This window comes from Zootoca vivipara, chromosome 10 (genome assembly GCF_963506605.1).
Source record: "Zootoca vivipara chromosome 10, rZooViv1.1, whole genome shotgun sequence".
Lineage (NCBI taxonomy): Eukaryota > Metazoa > Chordata > Lepidosauria > Squamata > Lacertidae > Zootoca > Zootoca vivipara.
This window is the reverse complement of record NC_083285.1, coordinates 48,501,888-48,518,510: the sequence shown is the minus strand read 5'-3', so window position 1 is coordinate 48,518,510 and position 16,623 is coordinate 48,501,888. Positions and strand designations below refer to the sequence as shown.

At 44.0% G+C, this 16,623-nt stretch overlaps 1 protein-coding gene across 1 annotated transcript in view; it reads right to left on the bottom strand.

Moving 5' to 3' along the window:
- The window catches only part of ALDH1L2 (aldehyde dehydrogenase 1 family member L2), a 30,338-nt gene extending 15,618 nt beyond the window's left edge, over positions 1 to 14,720 (bottom strand). The window contains exons 1-10 of the mRNA XM_035128107.2: positions 14,607 to 14,720; positions 11,500 to 11,644; positions 9,098 to 9,332; positions 8,596 to 8,761; positions 7,154 to 7,255; positions 3,492 to 3,581; positions 2,683 to 2,817; positions 2,104 to 2,229; positions 1,016 to 1,107; positions 206 to 353 (exon numbers count right to left, since the gene is read on the bottom strand). Of these exons, the coding sequence (XP_034983998.2) occupies positions 206 to 353; positions 1,016 to 1,107; positions 2,104 to 2,229; positions 2,683 to 2,817; positions 3,492 to 3,581; positions 7,154 to 7,255; positions 8,596 to 8,761; positions 9,098 to 9,332; positions 11,500 to 11,644; positions 14,607 to 14,657 (1,290 nt within the window). The 5' untranslated portion in view covers positions 14,658 to 14,720. The remainder of the gene's footprint in view (positions 1 to 205; positions 354 to 1,015; positions 1,108 to 2,103; positions 2,230 to 2,682; positions 2,818 to 3,491; positions 3,582 to 7,153; positions 7,256 to 8,595; positions 8,762 to 9,097; positions 9,333 to 11,499; positions 11,645 to 14,606) is intronic.
- Between the last annotated feature and the right edge of the window lie 1,903 nt (positions 14,721 to 16,623).

Sequence of the window (16,623 nt, the reverse complement as noted above, 5' to 3'; positions counted from 1 at the left end):
GAATGGCTGCAATTTCCTCTCTGAGAGCCTATATATTTCTACGTTTGTTTGGCTTAGTGTTACATGCAAACTGGGCCAATGTATGCCTGGGGATGCACTATGTTCTACAGAGGGGCATTGCAATGTAAAATTTCTCCCTTACTACACACCTTGTCAATTTACTAGCGTAATGAAAGAAAATGAAACTTTTTAAAAAGCTACTTACGTAATCAATTACTAATTCTTCCTCCTTGTCTTCTCCCCTGTGCTTTCTGACAACCATTTGGATGAAATCTCCAAACTTGGGCGCCATATAGACATCTTCATTCTGTAGCTCAAGTTCACCATATTTTTGCTTAATCTCTTCAATCATCCTTGGGAGACAAAGAAATCAAACAAGTGAAAGTTGACCAAAACAGTGAAATCAATACAAAACTGAATGGGACGATCGCATGTGGCTGCTTTCATTTCTCTCCCCCCACCGCTTTTGCACTGACTACATCATGAGTCATTTGAGTCTTCATCTTTCAAATGGCATTTTGGAGCCATACTGTTTTAAATGGGAGACACCAGAGCCGGCAGCCTGGAGGTGTACCTCAGCAAGAGTGGATTCAGGCCATGTTCAAGCAACTTAGCTTACACTGAGTGACAAGTTGCTCAAAGTGAGGAGTTAGGCTAGAGGTAGTAGTAATATAAGGCTAGATGGGGCCCTATTGGCTCCCAAGATCACTTGATCCCTTCCTGGCCGTCAAGCTGCGACCACTGTTATGGTGGTTCTGCAATGCTGCAAAGATCAAGCCAGAATGTCTCTCTGCTTGCAATCTGACCGGAGCCAGCCCAGGACATTTTGTTGCCTGAGGTGAAAAATGAAACAGTGCCCTTTCCGCCACAATTCCATGCACAGAAGCTGACCAGACTGGCAGCTGCTCTTACCTTTAACACTGCTGGCACCTGAGGGAAGCGACAGGTTAGCTTTAGAAGATTAGGCTCTGCTTCCAGCATCTCTGAGTTGAGACCTTACAGGAGGTTGACTTACCTAACAACATCCATAGAAGAAGCTCCAGATTTAAAGAAGTCCGTGGCATCCTCAATCACAGCCACGTTGCTCAAAATTCCCTTCCAAATGGACTGCAAGATATGGAAAATGTATGAGACAACGATCCAAACAAATCCATCTACCAATCAAGCAAGTTGGTCTAAATATCATGCATTGTAGAAACTAACATCTTTGAACTGGGCCCCACTATCGACTTCCCAACTAGCCTGCAATGTTAAGCCAAAGCCCTGAGGTCCAGCTCCGAGGACCTTCTGGCGGTTCCCTCCCTGTGAGGTTACAGGGAACCAGGCAGAGGGCCTTCTCGGTAGCGGCACTCGCCCTGTGGAATGCCTTCCCATCAGATGTCAAGGAAATAAACAACTATCTGACTTTGAAAAGACATCTGAAGGTAGCCCTGTTTAGGGAAGTTTTTAATGCTGCATTGTGTTTTTAATATTCGGTTGGGAGCCGCCCAGAGTGGCTGGGGAAACCCAGCCAGATGGGTGGGGTACAAATAATAAAAATTATTATTATTATTATTATTATTATTATTATTATTATTATTACCCACTTATTATTATTGGCTATTACATATAGTTTCATTGGATCTCATGTTGTCAGCTGCCCTATGATCCTTCCGAGAGGAAGGCCTGGATATACATTTGATGAATGAATGATATGCATCCTCATGGCAACCTCTCTCTAGTTCTTGAAGTTCCCACACCACTTGTGGCTCTGCTTGGAATAGCCTGAACATAGAACCTGTCAGGGGCTGGCAGGGCTTTGAGGAATATGTGGCAGAGGCAGGGTCCCCCTCAAGGCTGATCCAGAGGAAGGGGACAGTGATTTATGGAGTTTTTTTGCCACCTGCGACTCTACAATTCTGTGATTCTATGATTATTGTTCACTGAAGTTCAAAGAGACTTACTCCTAGGTAAGTGTGTGGAACCTTATTTATTACTTATAGCGCACCAAAAATGTTCTAGGCTTTGTAGAAAGGTTAAAAAAACACAGTGTGTGTCTCCAGGCTTAAAAGCCCACCGCACATGTTCATCGATTTTCTCTCTCAAAACCCAGAAATGGTTTACCTTGATATTTTCTGCCATCTCATTCTCTTCTTCAGTAAGTTCTATGGCAGACAGCTCATCACTGGAGAAGTATTTAGATGCTGGTATCATTCTTCCATCTTCAAACTGTAGATTTCTTACCAGCAACTACAGGACAAGAAACAAATGTAAAACGAAGCTAGCGGTGTAAAAACAACAACAACAACCTGTAATAAACAAAGCTCCCGTTCTAAGCATTTATAATTATTAACAACAGCAATATGCTTTTTTAAAGACCCACCCTCAACCAGCAGGTTCCATTTAAAAATCTAATACTAAGAATAGTTTAAACAAATCAAAGTCACAGTAATAGGGTGACACATATCTCAGGCGTCACAGGGCAGGGTAAAGATGTGCATCTTCAGAATCCTAGAATCACAGTGCCATCACAAACTCAGTCCTTGTCTTGAATTGCATAATATTCGCATTGGAATCATTGGGGGTTTTCCTTGATGTTATCCACCACTTATAATTCTGGTCCAAACTCTACGATTCTATGATTACTTAGAATTGCAGTTCATTCTTATGTCCAACCCCCGAGACTGCTTCTGAAATGCTTACCATCTTTCCATCATTGCCAAACAGAACCAGCCCGTTCTTCGTTACAAGACCAGGTTTTGCAGCACCTTTTATTGCCAGTTCTTCACCCAGAGGTGGTGAACCATGAAGTAATGATGACCCATAGAAAGTAACCACCTGTTTTTTTAAATATAAAAAAAGATTATTATTTTTTACAAAAAGGAAAAAAAATCAGCAAACAGTGGGCAGCAATGCTTGGATTTTACACAACTGGCAAAGTGGGTCTTGCCTGTCAGGGGTAGTTTATGGGGAAATTCCTATTGTAAACTACATCGTGCAAGAGGAATATTTCGGCGCCAATTATAAGTGCATCTAAATCATGGCTGAGGAGCTTGTGGTCCTCCAGATGTAGTTGGATTGCAACTCCAGCAGCCTCAGCAATAATGGACAATGACCAACATCTGGCCACAGGTTCCCCTCCCTGATCTAAATGAATGTCCTTGGCAAAAGTATGATTCAAGAGATAAAAGCAAAATAGTATCATTTCTTTGTCATTAATATATTTTACATTAGAAGCACCTACTGCCTATATCAAAGAAGTGTTTCAGTTGAAAGCACTGTAAATTTAAACAGGGAAAACAGAGAAAACGGGACTCCACATTGCCACAATGTTCTATTGCACATACAAAGCATATAAATCACTTTTATATACCAGTCTAGCTGAGTCCTAAATCATTCCTCAGTCTTTCAGCAGTCATGTACTGATCCTCATTCTTGATAAGACCTTGATATATACTCATTTGGCTATCAAAAGGCAACAGAATATGCTTGTTGTAATGTACATTGTTTACCTGGTCATCAATCATTGCCCAAGCTCCAGGTACTTTATCATGCCCTCGGATCCAGTTGTGCAAAGCTGCAGCTGATTGATCCCAAGAAATCTAGGAAACCAAAATGCACAAGTTACTTACTGTATTCCTACTTACATACCATATCATACTGTTTAGCCATTCCAAATATTGGTTAATTGGTCAAGGGCTGTGTTTGGACTTCATGATAAATTATGGCTTACAGCGACAAGAGCAAACCTAAGGCTCATGTCCACAAGCAGATTGAAAGCTTTCACTTCTGTTTTTTTCACATATAAAAGTGTTTTTGTTTTTGTTTTCCAAAAAGAACATAAGAACAAAAACTCCTTTATCAAACATTTCTCTCCCCATCCAACCCCATCCCCAGATCACAGAACCCTATGGGGAAATGTTTTTCCAAAGTTTCAAATGTGAGTCTAGCGATGTTCTGTTGAGTATGTGATGAAAGGATACAACGTTTCTATAAAATTGTTCTTGTCTGCCTTTCCAGCTAAAGCTTTAACTTACTTGGTCAGTTGCCCCCCCCCCCCCCGAAAGTACTATGGTCCAAACTTTTTGTTTCCATTGTGACATTTGCCACATGTTCAAAGGATTTCCAGTTTGGGGCAACAAGTTGTCAAGCTGCTACTAAAAGAAGAGGAATCAATTCTTTGTATCTCAGATTGACATTTTCATTTTTAAATATTGCTAACAATACTAAAGTTGGGGTACAAGTAACACTTCATTTGGGGATCAAACTTATTTTCCTCAACAGCATTCTTCCAAAATGGTTGTAATTTGTAATGCCCACCACATATGTATAGTGGTTCCAACCTCTTTACACCCTCTCCAGCAAAGGGAGAGATAGCTTTGTTAATATGACTAGACCTTAAAGGTGTTAAATGCCACTTGTGTGGGAGCTTTTTCACTTATGTTTTTGATTGACTATAGTTCAGCCTCATGCATAGACCCTAAAATGAGGAACATCTGTTGAAACACACCAACTTCATAGCTCTTGGTTTTAAGTTGACTTGTGTCAAACAAATCATAGTTAAGGTTAACCACAGTTTATTGGGTTTGGACCATATGAGAAGCTGCAGTTAATAAAAAATAGAAACAAGAGCTTCTGATTTATTCCTTGCGGTCGCACTGCAGGAAGAAAGAGAAAAGGGAAGCAAATGAGCTCAAGGTTCATCTTGGCTCTCTCCCCTCATGAAAAACCAAGTTTGATCGTGACATCTGATTGTGACAATGGCTACAGAGCTGAGATTAATAACAAGCAACATAATATGATGCAGAGAAAGTTAATGCAGCAGAATATTCATTTAATCCTCGTGCAATGAGACAAAATACTTTTCAGATGTTACTAAGAGTGCTATTTTGTGAGACAGATTGCAACAGTTGTAAAAAAGAGAGTAAAGGTAAAGGTAAAGAGGTAAAAGTAAAGAGGGCATCTTCTGTCTCAGGATACTGGCAATGTCCTTATTTAGATAGCATTGCAATATGGTAAGGAATGAACCTTAGCCTAAAATCCTGTAGGATTGCACTGTTAGTCAAGAGATCTGCTTCTGTACAAGTTAAGATTTGCTTGTCTTTTTCTTCTGTTACTTAGTCCATCCAAAAAAAAGAGGCTTACCTGGTATAAATAAAATAAAATAAATCCTTCCAGTAGCACCTTAGAGACCAACTAAGTTTGTCATAGGTATGAGCTTTTGTGTGCATGCACACTTCTTCAGATACCTTCTTTAGATAAGAACTTTAGTACAGCAGGCTTGTTTCTGGATACACATCCCTGCCTTGCACATCCCTTTCTTGACTTTCTTTATGTCTTGTTGGCGTTCAAGGATTTACTCCAGCTAGGTAAAAGAGCAAGGTAGGTGGAAAGGAGGGCTGATATGGGTTGTGGTTTGGGGAGACAGGTGTGGCACACGAAAGCTCATACCAATGACAAACTTAGTTGATCTCTAAAGTGCTACTGGAAGGATTTTTTAAAATTTGTTTTGTCTACGCCAGACCAACACGGCTACCTACCTGTACTTGGATTAAATAAGTAAAGGAAACCAGAGGTGGCTGATCTGTGGCACTCCAGATGTTGCTGAACTATAACGTCTGCCATCTGTGACCGCTTGGTCATGGTTCCTGGGCCTGATACAAGTTGTAGCTCAACAACATCTGGAGGGCCACATGTTAACCTGTTCTAAGGAACTGACATGAATTTAGTTTTTGTGTGTGTGTGGTGGTCTTTAATAGTTCATCTGTAACTGCTTATATTCTTGCAAGCTTATATTCTTGCATTAATAATGACACAGAAACTTTTTTCCCAGAACAGATATTCCATAGAAAAGAAAAACTAGTGATTATTATTTTTTATTTTTTTTAATAGGCTGAGTTAAAGGGAAGAGCAGCTGTTCCATATAAATTGATCTCTCACTGGAGATTCCAAGGAGGTCACTATGTTTCTAATTATAAATGTCTGCTGTGGAGGCATGTTGCAGTTCCTTGGAATTCATTCAAGAATGAGGGTGAGGAGGTTAGCTGTCTTATGAGTGTAATAACGTAGGCCTACTACAATTAAAAAACAAATCTGGATCAAAGAAGATAAATCATCGATTAATCGACATTTCCTCTTAAAAGCAATTGGGACTGAATTCGAAGAGCAGTAAAGTTCCTTGTTGACATTAATCTGGGGGATTTGGGATGAAGTCACAGTCAGCACAGCAATAAATGTGTGGGTAGAATAAATTTATAGTCCAGTTATAATGTTGTTGGACTCCAACTCCCACCAGCCCTAGCCTGCATGGCCAATGAATGGTCAGGGATGATGGGAGTTGTAGTCTATGTGCGCATGTTGGTTACTACCATTTAATAGTTCTTTCAATGAATAAACTAGTTATGGAAAGAGGAACATTCTGAGTGTTTACGAAATGTATGTAGAAAGTGTCGAATTTGGCCCTTGTTGAAGGATACCAGCACAGCGGAAGATCCAGAAAATTCTTCTAGTTTTTCGAATAATAGCTTATAGATTTCTTACATACCCTGGTGTTTTAGTTTAAATTGCACATTGATTTGCGCTCACCAGTACGTGAGGTGTTCCAATTCATTTCGTAAATAAATACATTCAGTAAATAAATAAATACATTCTACAGGGATGAACATTAGTGGCAAACTTACAAGTGAAACTTTTGTATTTTGTCATTGGCTGCATTTGAATGTAATGCCAAATCACGGTTTAGTGTGAAGTGAATAGGCCTGACCTCCACCAGGGCCTGTGCAATCCCTGCTATCCCCTTCTCCTGCATGTCTGAGGAGGAGGAGTTTGGAAGCTTTACCTTTTGCTTTTAGTTAATCACAGTTTGTCATTTTGTCTGTATGGGGAACTTTATTTTACACCAACTATGTTTAGTTTAAATGAACCAGCTTTACAAACCACAGTTTCAAGTTATCTTGTTTTGAAACTAATCATAGTTAATGATTCCCAGTTTGGACAAAGCTGACAAACTAAAGCAAAAGCTCCCAACTCCTTGTTTTAAGAGGAGAGGGAGATTGCAGAATCCCATTCATGTTATGCAAAGCTAAACCATGGTTTAGCATCATGCCCAAATACAGCCATTATATCAGAAACCACAGGCACACCTTGAGCCACAACACACTGTTGCCAACAATACCTCTGCATTTTCTTTCTTCTGAATGCCTTCATAAGTTGCCCCTTCTTCAGGCTGAGTTATATGAGGAGCTTTGCCATCAGCAATTAACTGTACAGCTTCTACCTAAACAACAACAGAGTTTTGATTGCTCTAGGAATCAAAATGTTCTTTAATCATTCTTACAGCTATTTAAAGGACCAATTCCAGCATGTGTGATAGCTGCTTGAAAATCCTATCAAGGGACCAGCATATCAATGGCATTTTATTGGTAGTATTTGTTGCAATGTATTGCCTCAGAACACCTGAATTATAGGCACTTCCACACTGTTCTCAGACAGGATTTAATTACATACCAGCAAATTCAGGTTGTGTAGTTATAGTTGATTAGGAAGTCTTCTACAAAAACCTGCTTCCTGGGGATTATTATTTTTTGTGATAAAGAAAGTGAATGGAAAGTGTGAAATAGCACTTTCTTTGACACAGTCACACAGCATTGTCTAACTTCCCCACAAATAAATTAGAATGAAAGCTCCTTAAACAGCCAACACTGCCTAATTTCCATACAAAACCAAACCAAGCCAGGATGAATTCCCAGTAAATAGGTCTGGAAGTGCCCTATGAAGGGGGTTCTGGGGGGGATGAGGGGGGGTGGGGACAAGCCCAGCTATGAAGATGCACCACCTTCGACTGCGCACTGTCCATGGGGATACCTGGTGGCAGGAGGGATCTCAGGGGGGGTGGGTTGGAAGAAGGAGGAAAATATGTTATTTTATGTTTATGTGTCTAATTTTCTTTTTGTTCAGTTTATATGCAAAACCAATAAAAATTACTTTTTAAAAAAATGGAAGTGCCCTATGAAGTTCTACGTTCAACCCTAAATTAACCTTCATTTTATTATATTCAGTTAAATATTCAGTAACTTCCTGGATAGGCCTCAGCCCCATGACCATAACAAAAATACAATAATATTGGCCTACTTCACTAGATTATTGAGGTAATGTGTAGTGGTTAGAGTGTCAGAAAAGGACCTGAGAGACAAGGGTTCAAATCCCCACACTGATTGTTTTTGTTTATGTAAAGAATTATGCAGAAATTCTGGTTTTAGTATGCTGGCTGTTTGCCGTAATAATAAACATTGACATTGACACTTACTGGGTGACCTCAGGCCAGTCACTGCCTCTCAGCCTAATCTACCTCACAGGGTTGTTATGGGGATTGAATGAGGAGGGGAAGAACTATGTACACCACCTTGAGCTCCTTGGAGAAAAAGGTGGGCTATAAATGCAACAAATACTAATATATGTGAAGATTTTTGAGCTGTTAGAAAACTGCTAACTAAACACCAAGTAGTATTGTTACCAAATATCTGTCTAACAGTTTGTGCCATATTCTTCTCCAGACCAAAATTCTGATTTTTGAAGTGCCCATTGACATGGCTTTTTTTTTAGCTCAGATTGTCTTACCATAGCTTTTATTCCTTCTGGGAAAAGAAACCGATTGTACAGGTCATCAACCGTATCATTTGGGGCAACATCACATTCCCTCTGTAGGAGAATTGGCCCTGTGTCCAGACCATCATCGGCCCAGAAAATGGTGAAGCCAGCCTTTTTATCCCCTTGGATTAAAGTCCTGAATGTAAGCAAAAAGGGGGGTATGAATGAGATCAAAATGTCTTGATAAAGCAATATCATTTCATTATTTGCAGCTATAAGACAGGTGCATAGTTTGCCTTGCAAACTTTGGAAGAGTCTTTTTTTAAAAAACTTCCCATCTTACCTGACCGTAAGCCAGTCTGGCTGAAACTGATGGGCATTGGAGTCCAAGTACACCTGGAAGGCCACCAGTTGCCCTTCCCTATTCTATAGTGGGTAGATGGCCACTCCTTGCCTGGTCCCTCTTCATCCTTCAGCTTCCCACCTCTCATGCAAATGGGTGCTCAGCTAGGCTTTTATCAAGCCAACTCACCAATTGATTGCAGAAGCACCTCTATGACGGGGAAGAATCGATGGATGGTAAATAATGGAACCATGCTTCGGACTGTCAATAACATCCATGGGAATGAACTGTGTGCAGTACGGAAGGACGTTCAGCTCTGCTCCAACGGATTTGTAGGCTTCGATAACTTCTTCGACTGGCTTACCCTTAACTCTCCACCTTGGGAACTTAAACACAGGAGTTCCATCCTTTTCTGCAGCTGATGCTGGCAAATAAGGGGGAAAGACCACTTGCAAATATTCTTGGTGACTGAAAAACTGACATAGATAGGTAAAATATGTAAGGACAAATCAAGCCCCCTTCTCACCCTGCTTTAGCAGTCGGAGCCAGCCAGGTGTAGACCAGGTATGGAGAACCTCCTGGAAGGGCTTCTAATTTGGCCCACAAAGCAGCCTTCCCCCAAGCCACCTGACCCACCCCTTGAAGTCAAGGCATGATGGAAAAGAAAAATGGGTCACCTGGCATCATGGTGCTGTCAGGTGATCGATAGCTGGGAAGCCCCACCCACTTACCAAAGTGGGGAAAATTAAGGATCCAGGCCACTGGGCTGAAAAGGTTACTCACTCCTGATCTAGACCATGTATAGGGTGCCTGTGTGTCCTATTTTAAGGACAACAGTTTCCAATTTAACAGATTTTCTTGAAGTTGCCTATCCAGAGTTAGCACTTGGACAGCAAGCTGGGTAGGCACCATCTCAAGATGGTGAGATGGACTGTATTTTTTATTTAATCATAGGCATTATTTCTAAATGTGCATCTATAAGTATAAATTAGCAGGTGTACATATTGTGCAAATTTACACCCACTTTCAGTGATGTGTTTTCTCTTTACTTGAGCAATCCTTGTGAAAGAAGACAGGACATTATAGGCTGTTGGATGGCAGCTAGCAAATTGAGGTTGAATCCTGACAAGACAGAAGTACTGTTTTGGGGGATAGAAGGTGTGCAGGTGTGGAGGACTCCCTGGTCCGGAACGGGGCAACTGTGCCCCTTAAGGAGCAGATGTACAGCCTGGGAGTCATTCTGGACTCACAGCTGTCCATGGAGGCGCAGGTCAATTCTGTGTCCAGGGCAGCTGTCTATCAGCTCCATCTGGTACACAGGCTGAGACCCTACCTGCCTGTGGACTGTCTCGTCAGAGTGGTGCATGCTCTCGTTATCTCCCACTTGGGCTACTGCAATGCGTTCTATGCGGAGCTACCTTTGAAGGTGACCCGGAAACTGCAACTAATCCAGAATGCGGCAGTTAGACTGGTGACTGAGAGTGGCTGCCGAGACCATATAACACCAATCCTGAAAGACCTACATTGGCTCCCAGTACATTTCCAAACACAATTCAAAGTGTTGGTGCTGACCTTTAAAGCCCTAAATGGCCTCGGTCCAGTATACCTGAAGGAGCGTCTCCACCTCTATCATTCAGCCCGGACACTGAGGTCCAGCTCCGAGGGCCTTCTGGTGGTTCCCTCCCTGAGAGAAGTGAGGTTACAGGGAACCAGGCAGAGGGCCCAGCGGTGGAGGAAGCTGATCGGGTGCCTGGGGTGGGGCCAGCCAGGGCAGGATGCTCTGCAGGGTCTCTGAGTAGTCCGCCTGCCTCCTTCCACTCAGCTGCCCTACAGCTGGGGGGGGGAGGCAACGGGCAGACTGTTTGGGCAGCACAGAGCCTGCGTGCGCCAAAGCCACCATGTCTCTCCCAGGAGAGATGCGTGGCTTGGGCACGCTGTAGGCCCCTTGCTGAGTGCTGCCCGGCATTTTGTCACCCCCCTCAATGGTGACACCTGGGGTGGCCCGCCCCCACTGCACCCCCTTCCTCCGCCCCTGAGAGGGCTTTCTCGGTAGTAGTACCTACACTGTGGAATGCCCTCCCATCAAGGAAATAAACAACTTTCTGACTTTGAACCAGGTAGATCATTCTGGATTCATTCTTTCTGACTTTTAGATGACATCTGAAGGCAGCCCTGTTAAGGGAAGTTTTTAATGTTTGATGTTTTATTGTGCTTTTAATATTCTGTTGGGAGCCGCTCAGAGTGGCTGGGAAAACCCAGCCCGATGGGGGCAGAGTATAAATTATTATTATTATTATTATTATTATTATTATTATTATTATTAGGTCTTCCTACGGATGCTTCAGATCTTATGACAATACTGGAGTGGTGCAGTAAGGGCTTGATTAGTACTATAATTTGGCGTCTAATGATGCAGCCTGTGATTGAATTTGTTCAGCTTAGCTGTGTGTTTGGTGAAGAAATTGGATGGCTGCTTCACAACAAACCCAGCAGCAACACATCTCAGCACACAGGAAGCAAAATGAACACGGGTCACTGCATTGTTCCTGTTATAAAAAATGATAGTCACACAAAAAAGGTGGAGTACTTACCCAAAGGGTCAGCCTTTCCATTTTTGTCTGGGACTGTGAACACTCCCACAACTTTGTGGCCTTCCTTTTGCAAGTGCTTGTAGACCTCTTGCCCAAAAAGGCTCTGGCCTATCAAAGCTAGCTTTAGTTTATTTTGGTAATAATCCTGTCAACAAAAGACCTGAAGAGTTAGCTTGTTCTTCTGTAAATCTTGTATTGCTTCTTACTCAGTTAAGTTGTCCGACGGACAAGGATAGCAATTCATCATAAGATAAGAGGAAATGTGCACATAATGTGTGCTTGGTCATCAGCTCACAGAATTCTTTTTGCATCATTTTAACCCTCTGAACTTGATGGATAAGTTTGCACATGACCGTCCCACATCCTATCTAGCAGCTCTTTGGAAGAATAGGAACATAGGAAGCTGCCTTCTACAGAGCCAGACCATAGAGGCAGATTTAGGGCACCGCAACCGGTGCTGCTGCCCCGGGTACCAAGCTGGGGGGGGGCACTGCAACTCTGACGTAGTGAATTGAGCAGAACTGAAGGCGAGAGGTGGCAGTGGAGATGATTTTTGACCTTGCACAGGCAGTGGCGAACGGTGCCGCTTGGCTGCCCGGGGTGGCACCCCCTGGGGGTGGGGCGTCACTCCGCAGTGCGCATGTGTCCTGACGCATGCACCAGGACATACTGCACATGTCCGCACATGCACAGTCTGTCCGGGTTGGCGCTGCTGCTCTGCTTGGCCGGCTCCGTAGCGGTTTGCCGTCGCTGCCCAGCAACCGGCTCCGTAGCACGCTCTGCTTCTTCCTGCTCGGGCAGAGGAGGCGAGGGGCGGGACAAGGGCGCTGCCCCCGCCAGAGTGGAGCTAGGGGCGGCCCGCCCCCTTTGCCCCTCCCTTGCCAATTGCCTGTGCACAGGGGGCTGCTGAAATTTGAAAGACCGAAGCCCACCCCTGCAGACCACTGCATTCATCTAGCTCAGCATTATCTAAAGTGAGGGGCAGCTGCTCTCCAGGTTTCAGGCAGGAGTCTCTCCCAGACCTCCTGGAAGGGATGGAACCAAGGACCCTGGTAAAGCAGATGCTTTCCAGTTCCTAGCAATGCATAGCTGGGCACTAAAATAGCCGCTCCAGGAGATAGCTCTTATATTCATCATATAAAAAAATGCAAGAGGATTCCTTTCTGTTTCTATGGTGGGCTGCTTTTCCAGCAAAGAAACTTGCTGTGGCAACCTAAAGCAAAGCCCCTCCCCATCCATATGCAATGTGCTGTCGTCAGCCATTCGTTCTCATATTTAGCATTGCTGATGCAATCCAAGCTGCTCGGCTTAAGCCTTCTTCCTATAGCAATCCCTTGACACAGTTCCCCCTCTCCATTCAAACTACTGCTGACGCTGCAGCAGACAGTGTTGTCAAACACACTGTACAATCCAGGTTTCTGAAAAGCAGCAGTTAGCTGGCAGAGACTGCGAATTTCACTGTTGAGACTGGAATGCCTCCCTTACTTGCACACACATTTTAAAAGAGAAACTAAAGGGCCCCTTTGCCCCCTCCCCTACCTGAAATCCAACCATGAGTGCATTTCAACCCTACTTTCAGTGACAACAGCAGATCTCCTGCCTCCAGAAAACAGGTGTTGCTATAATGGTGCAGGTGCAGGTATAATTTGGGGTGTTCAATCTGCCCCCCAATTCCAGCATGTGCAGAAACCGCCTACTTGACCGTTGGACCTCCTATTGGTCTCGTCCACTCAATCCGCCAGAGAATATTGCAATACTCCACAAATAGCCATGGCACTCTTGCAATCATGTTGAAACCCAGAAATCACAAAAGCAGCAGCCATGTCTCTAGGTTTGCAGAAATAGCATACGTGGCTAAGAAATGCATACCTGGAGTGCCTGGGGTTCCATGCAGGTGAGTAAGCACAGGAGTGTCTAGAAACCATGCAGATTGCTAGAGGCGGGAAATCCCCTCATCCATGCCCAGAAGAATTGCAGCTCTTCTCCCAGTCCCCAAGAATCTAATTCACTCTTATGGAAGGGCCATAGCTCAGCTGCTTTGCATGCACAAAGTCTCAGGTTCAATCCCCAACATTTCCAGGTAGGGCTAGGAATGTCCTCTGTCTGGAATCCCAGAGAGCACCTGCCAGTCAGTGTAGACAATATGGAGCTAGTTGGCCAACAGTCTGAACTGGTATAAGGCAGCTTCTTGTGTCTCTAGTTACAGGCTGGCAACTTGGTGGAAATTATCTACAGTGCTGGTATAATGTTGGAAACCTGGTTCCTAGAAGCCTTGGGTTCCAATCCCTGCTCGGCTGTGAAGCCTGGTGGGTGACCTTGAACTATCTCTCAGCCCAGTTTACCATACAGGGCCATTAAAAAAATTATCCTGTTATAGCTCCGTGAAAGCTGATTTGAGGTTTTCTTATTTTTATTTTTTGAAGAAGAAGATAGGAGGCATGACACAATTATAGTCTTTGATGAAATAAACGTCCCACCCTTGGGTGAGAACATTGTATTTCCCCGGTGTTTGGGGGCATAAGATACAACAACTGCAGCCAAATGCAATCTTGGGAATGAAGATGGGCCAATCAGAAAGGGAAGGGAGCACACACACACACACAGGAAAGACTCAAAGCACAACCTTTCCACAAGCAGGGTAACACAACACCAAACTTGTACTGACCATCCCCGTTGGGGGGGGGAGTTTTTTCCCCCACAGGTGAAGATCTTTACCATCCATGGTGCTGAGTTTTTTTTTTAGGGAAGAAAAACCTTACCTTTAAGAGCATCCCACACAAGAAGTCACTTTTTAACTACTATCACCAGTGCCCAAATTCCTCTGACAAGTTTGTTTTTTTGGTGTGTGTTTTCAAATTGTCCATTCACATTATGAAAGGCCCACTGGCCTCCCTCTCCTCCACTCCAACCCTTTCCCATCTAATTTGCTGCCTTGTGAACCGAAACGCGCCCAAATCCTTGCAAGAACCATCAAAGCACAAGGGACACCTCTTGGCAAAAAGACTCTTTCCCTTCCCGGGGGGGGGGGTGGGGGGTGGGGGGGGAAGAAGGTAGCGACGACAGCATCCTTCCTATCTGCTTCTGCAGTTCAGTTTATCTATACTCACCGTGGCGGTGGAGGAAAATTTCCTGAGCAAGTGGTTGGTTTTGGAGAGCATCGCTGCGCCTGAGAGAGCCGGTCCAGAGTAATTATAATGGGAGCAGCTTCAAGAGCGAACCATTTCTTGGCCAGCGGAGAGAGAGAAATGAAATTCTAGAAGATCGCTTGTCCAGCTTTTGGTACCCAGCAAGTAGCGGCGGCGGCGGCGGCAGCGGCAGCGTCTAGTCTGATGCAACCCAGGCAAGCTGCCTTTGGCCGCCGGCCAGCCAGAAGAGAGCTCCGCGGGCGCGCGCAAATGGGAGGCGCGCCAGCAGCTCCGCCGCGCCAGCAGTGGAGAGGCGGGGGACCGCCTGGCTGCTTGCTTGGCTTCCCCTCGCCCTCAAATTTGAAACAAAACGCTCCCACCCCACAAAACAAAGAGAGGCCTGCCTGGTGGGAGATGCGCATTCAAAGCAGGAGGGACCCTGCGCTTAGCTTTGGGAGAGAAGTCAAGTCCCCCTCTTTTTCCTCCCGCACCCTTTATTTTTCGCTTGGGAACAGGCAGAAATTCAACAGGTAGATGGTTTTCCAGCAGCCACGAGAAGGGAGGGGCCGTAGCTGAGCGGCAGAGCATCTGCTTTGCATGCAGAAGGTCGCACTGAGCTAAAGGGACCAATGGGCTGACCAGGTCAGCCTATGTGTCCTAAGAATAGTGGGTCCAGCAGTTGGCCTTGGGGCCTCAAATTTCAGCAGCACCTCATGCAATGCCAACATTTGGTGCCCCCAGCCTCTCACCTTCCATTCTACATCATAGTTGCTGTGGCCCTGAGTGCAACCAAACTGGTTTTGCTCTCCTAAATCCCTAAATCTGGTGGGTGAGAGGCTGAACCTGATTCCAGAATGACCTACCTGGTCCAAATCCTTGCGTTTGGTGTGCATTCACTAGGTTATCTCGTTAGTTTATTTTGAAGATCTTAAGCCGCCTTTCAGGGTGCACTGCCTTCATGGGTGTTGAATCCGTTACCAATGGAAATTATCATATTTCCCCATCCTTCACTCTCAGGTACCAGGGTGGGCTATAACATTCAAAAAGAGGCAGTGTGATGTAATGGTTAGAGCATTGGACTAGGACTTGGGCCAGTCACCATCTTTTAGCCTAACCCACCTCACAAGTTTGTTGTGAGGATGAAATGGGGAGGAGGAGAACTACGGTAGGTACACCACCTTGAGCTCCTTGGAAGAAAAAGGTGGTATATAAGTTTGATTAAATAAATATGCAGTATTAAAAACAGTTCAGAGCAACTAAACAATCCCAGAAATTAGACAAGTGCTCTGCATTTTTATATTTAGGTGGCTATCGAAATTTTTCTTTAATAAGGCCTTCCCTGATGTGTGTCTTTTTATGGAAGAATCATTGTACCATTGTAAAAATTGTTCTGCTTCTTTTTGCCCACCGAGTTCTTAATCTTTTGTTTTTCATTTCATTGAATTTCTTCCATAAAATACGTACTCTCAGCAGGGCATCTCCTAAGTCTGGAAATGGGGAGGGCGAAAAATTTAATCAAGGAAAGAATCACCGACAACGAATTACAAAATGATTTTACCAGGCTCTCTGCAAATTATCAACACCTATATGACCATCGAAAGATTTATTTGGCAAATTACCTTAAGTAGGTAGATAATCCTAAACATCGCTGGGCATTTTCTAGGGCCCGCTTCAACGCTCTCCCCTCTGCGCTATTAGCTGGTAGGTATAACAAGACTCCCTTTGATCAAAGATTATGCCCATGTAACAACAAAGAGATTGAAACAATTGGGCACGTTCTGCTACACTGTTCGTTATACCAAGAGACGAGAAAAGAGCTAATTGAACTGCTCCTAGCCAAACAACCCGGTCGATCAGGAGAAGCTTACACCAATTATCTGCTAGCTGACACAGATATAGAGACCACTAGGGCTGTAGCTAAATATTGCTACTTGGCGACAAGAATAAGACATGCCATGAGGAAAGCAACCACCAAATATAAAGTTCCTAGTTAACCCAT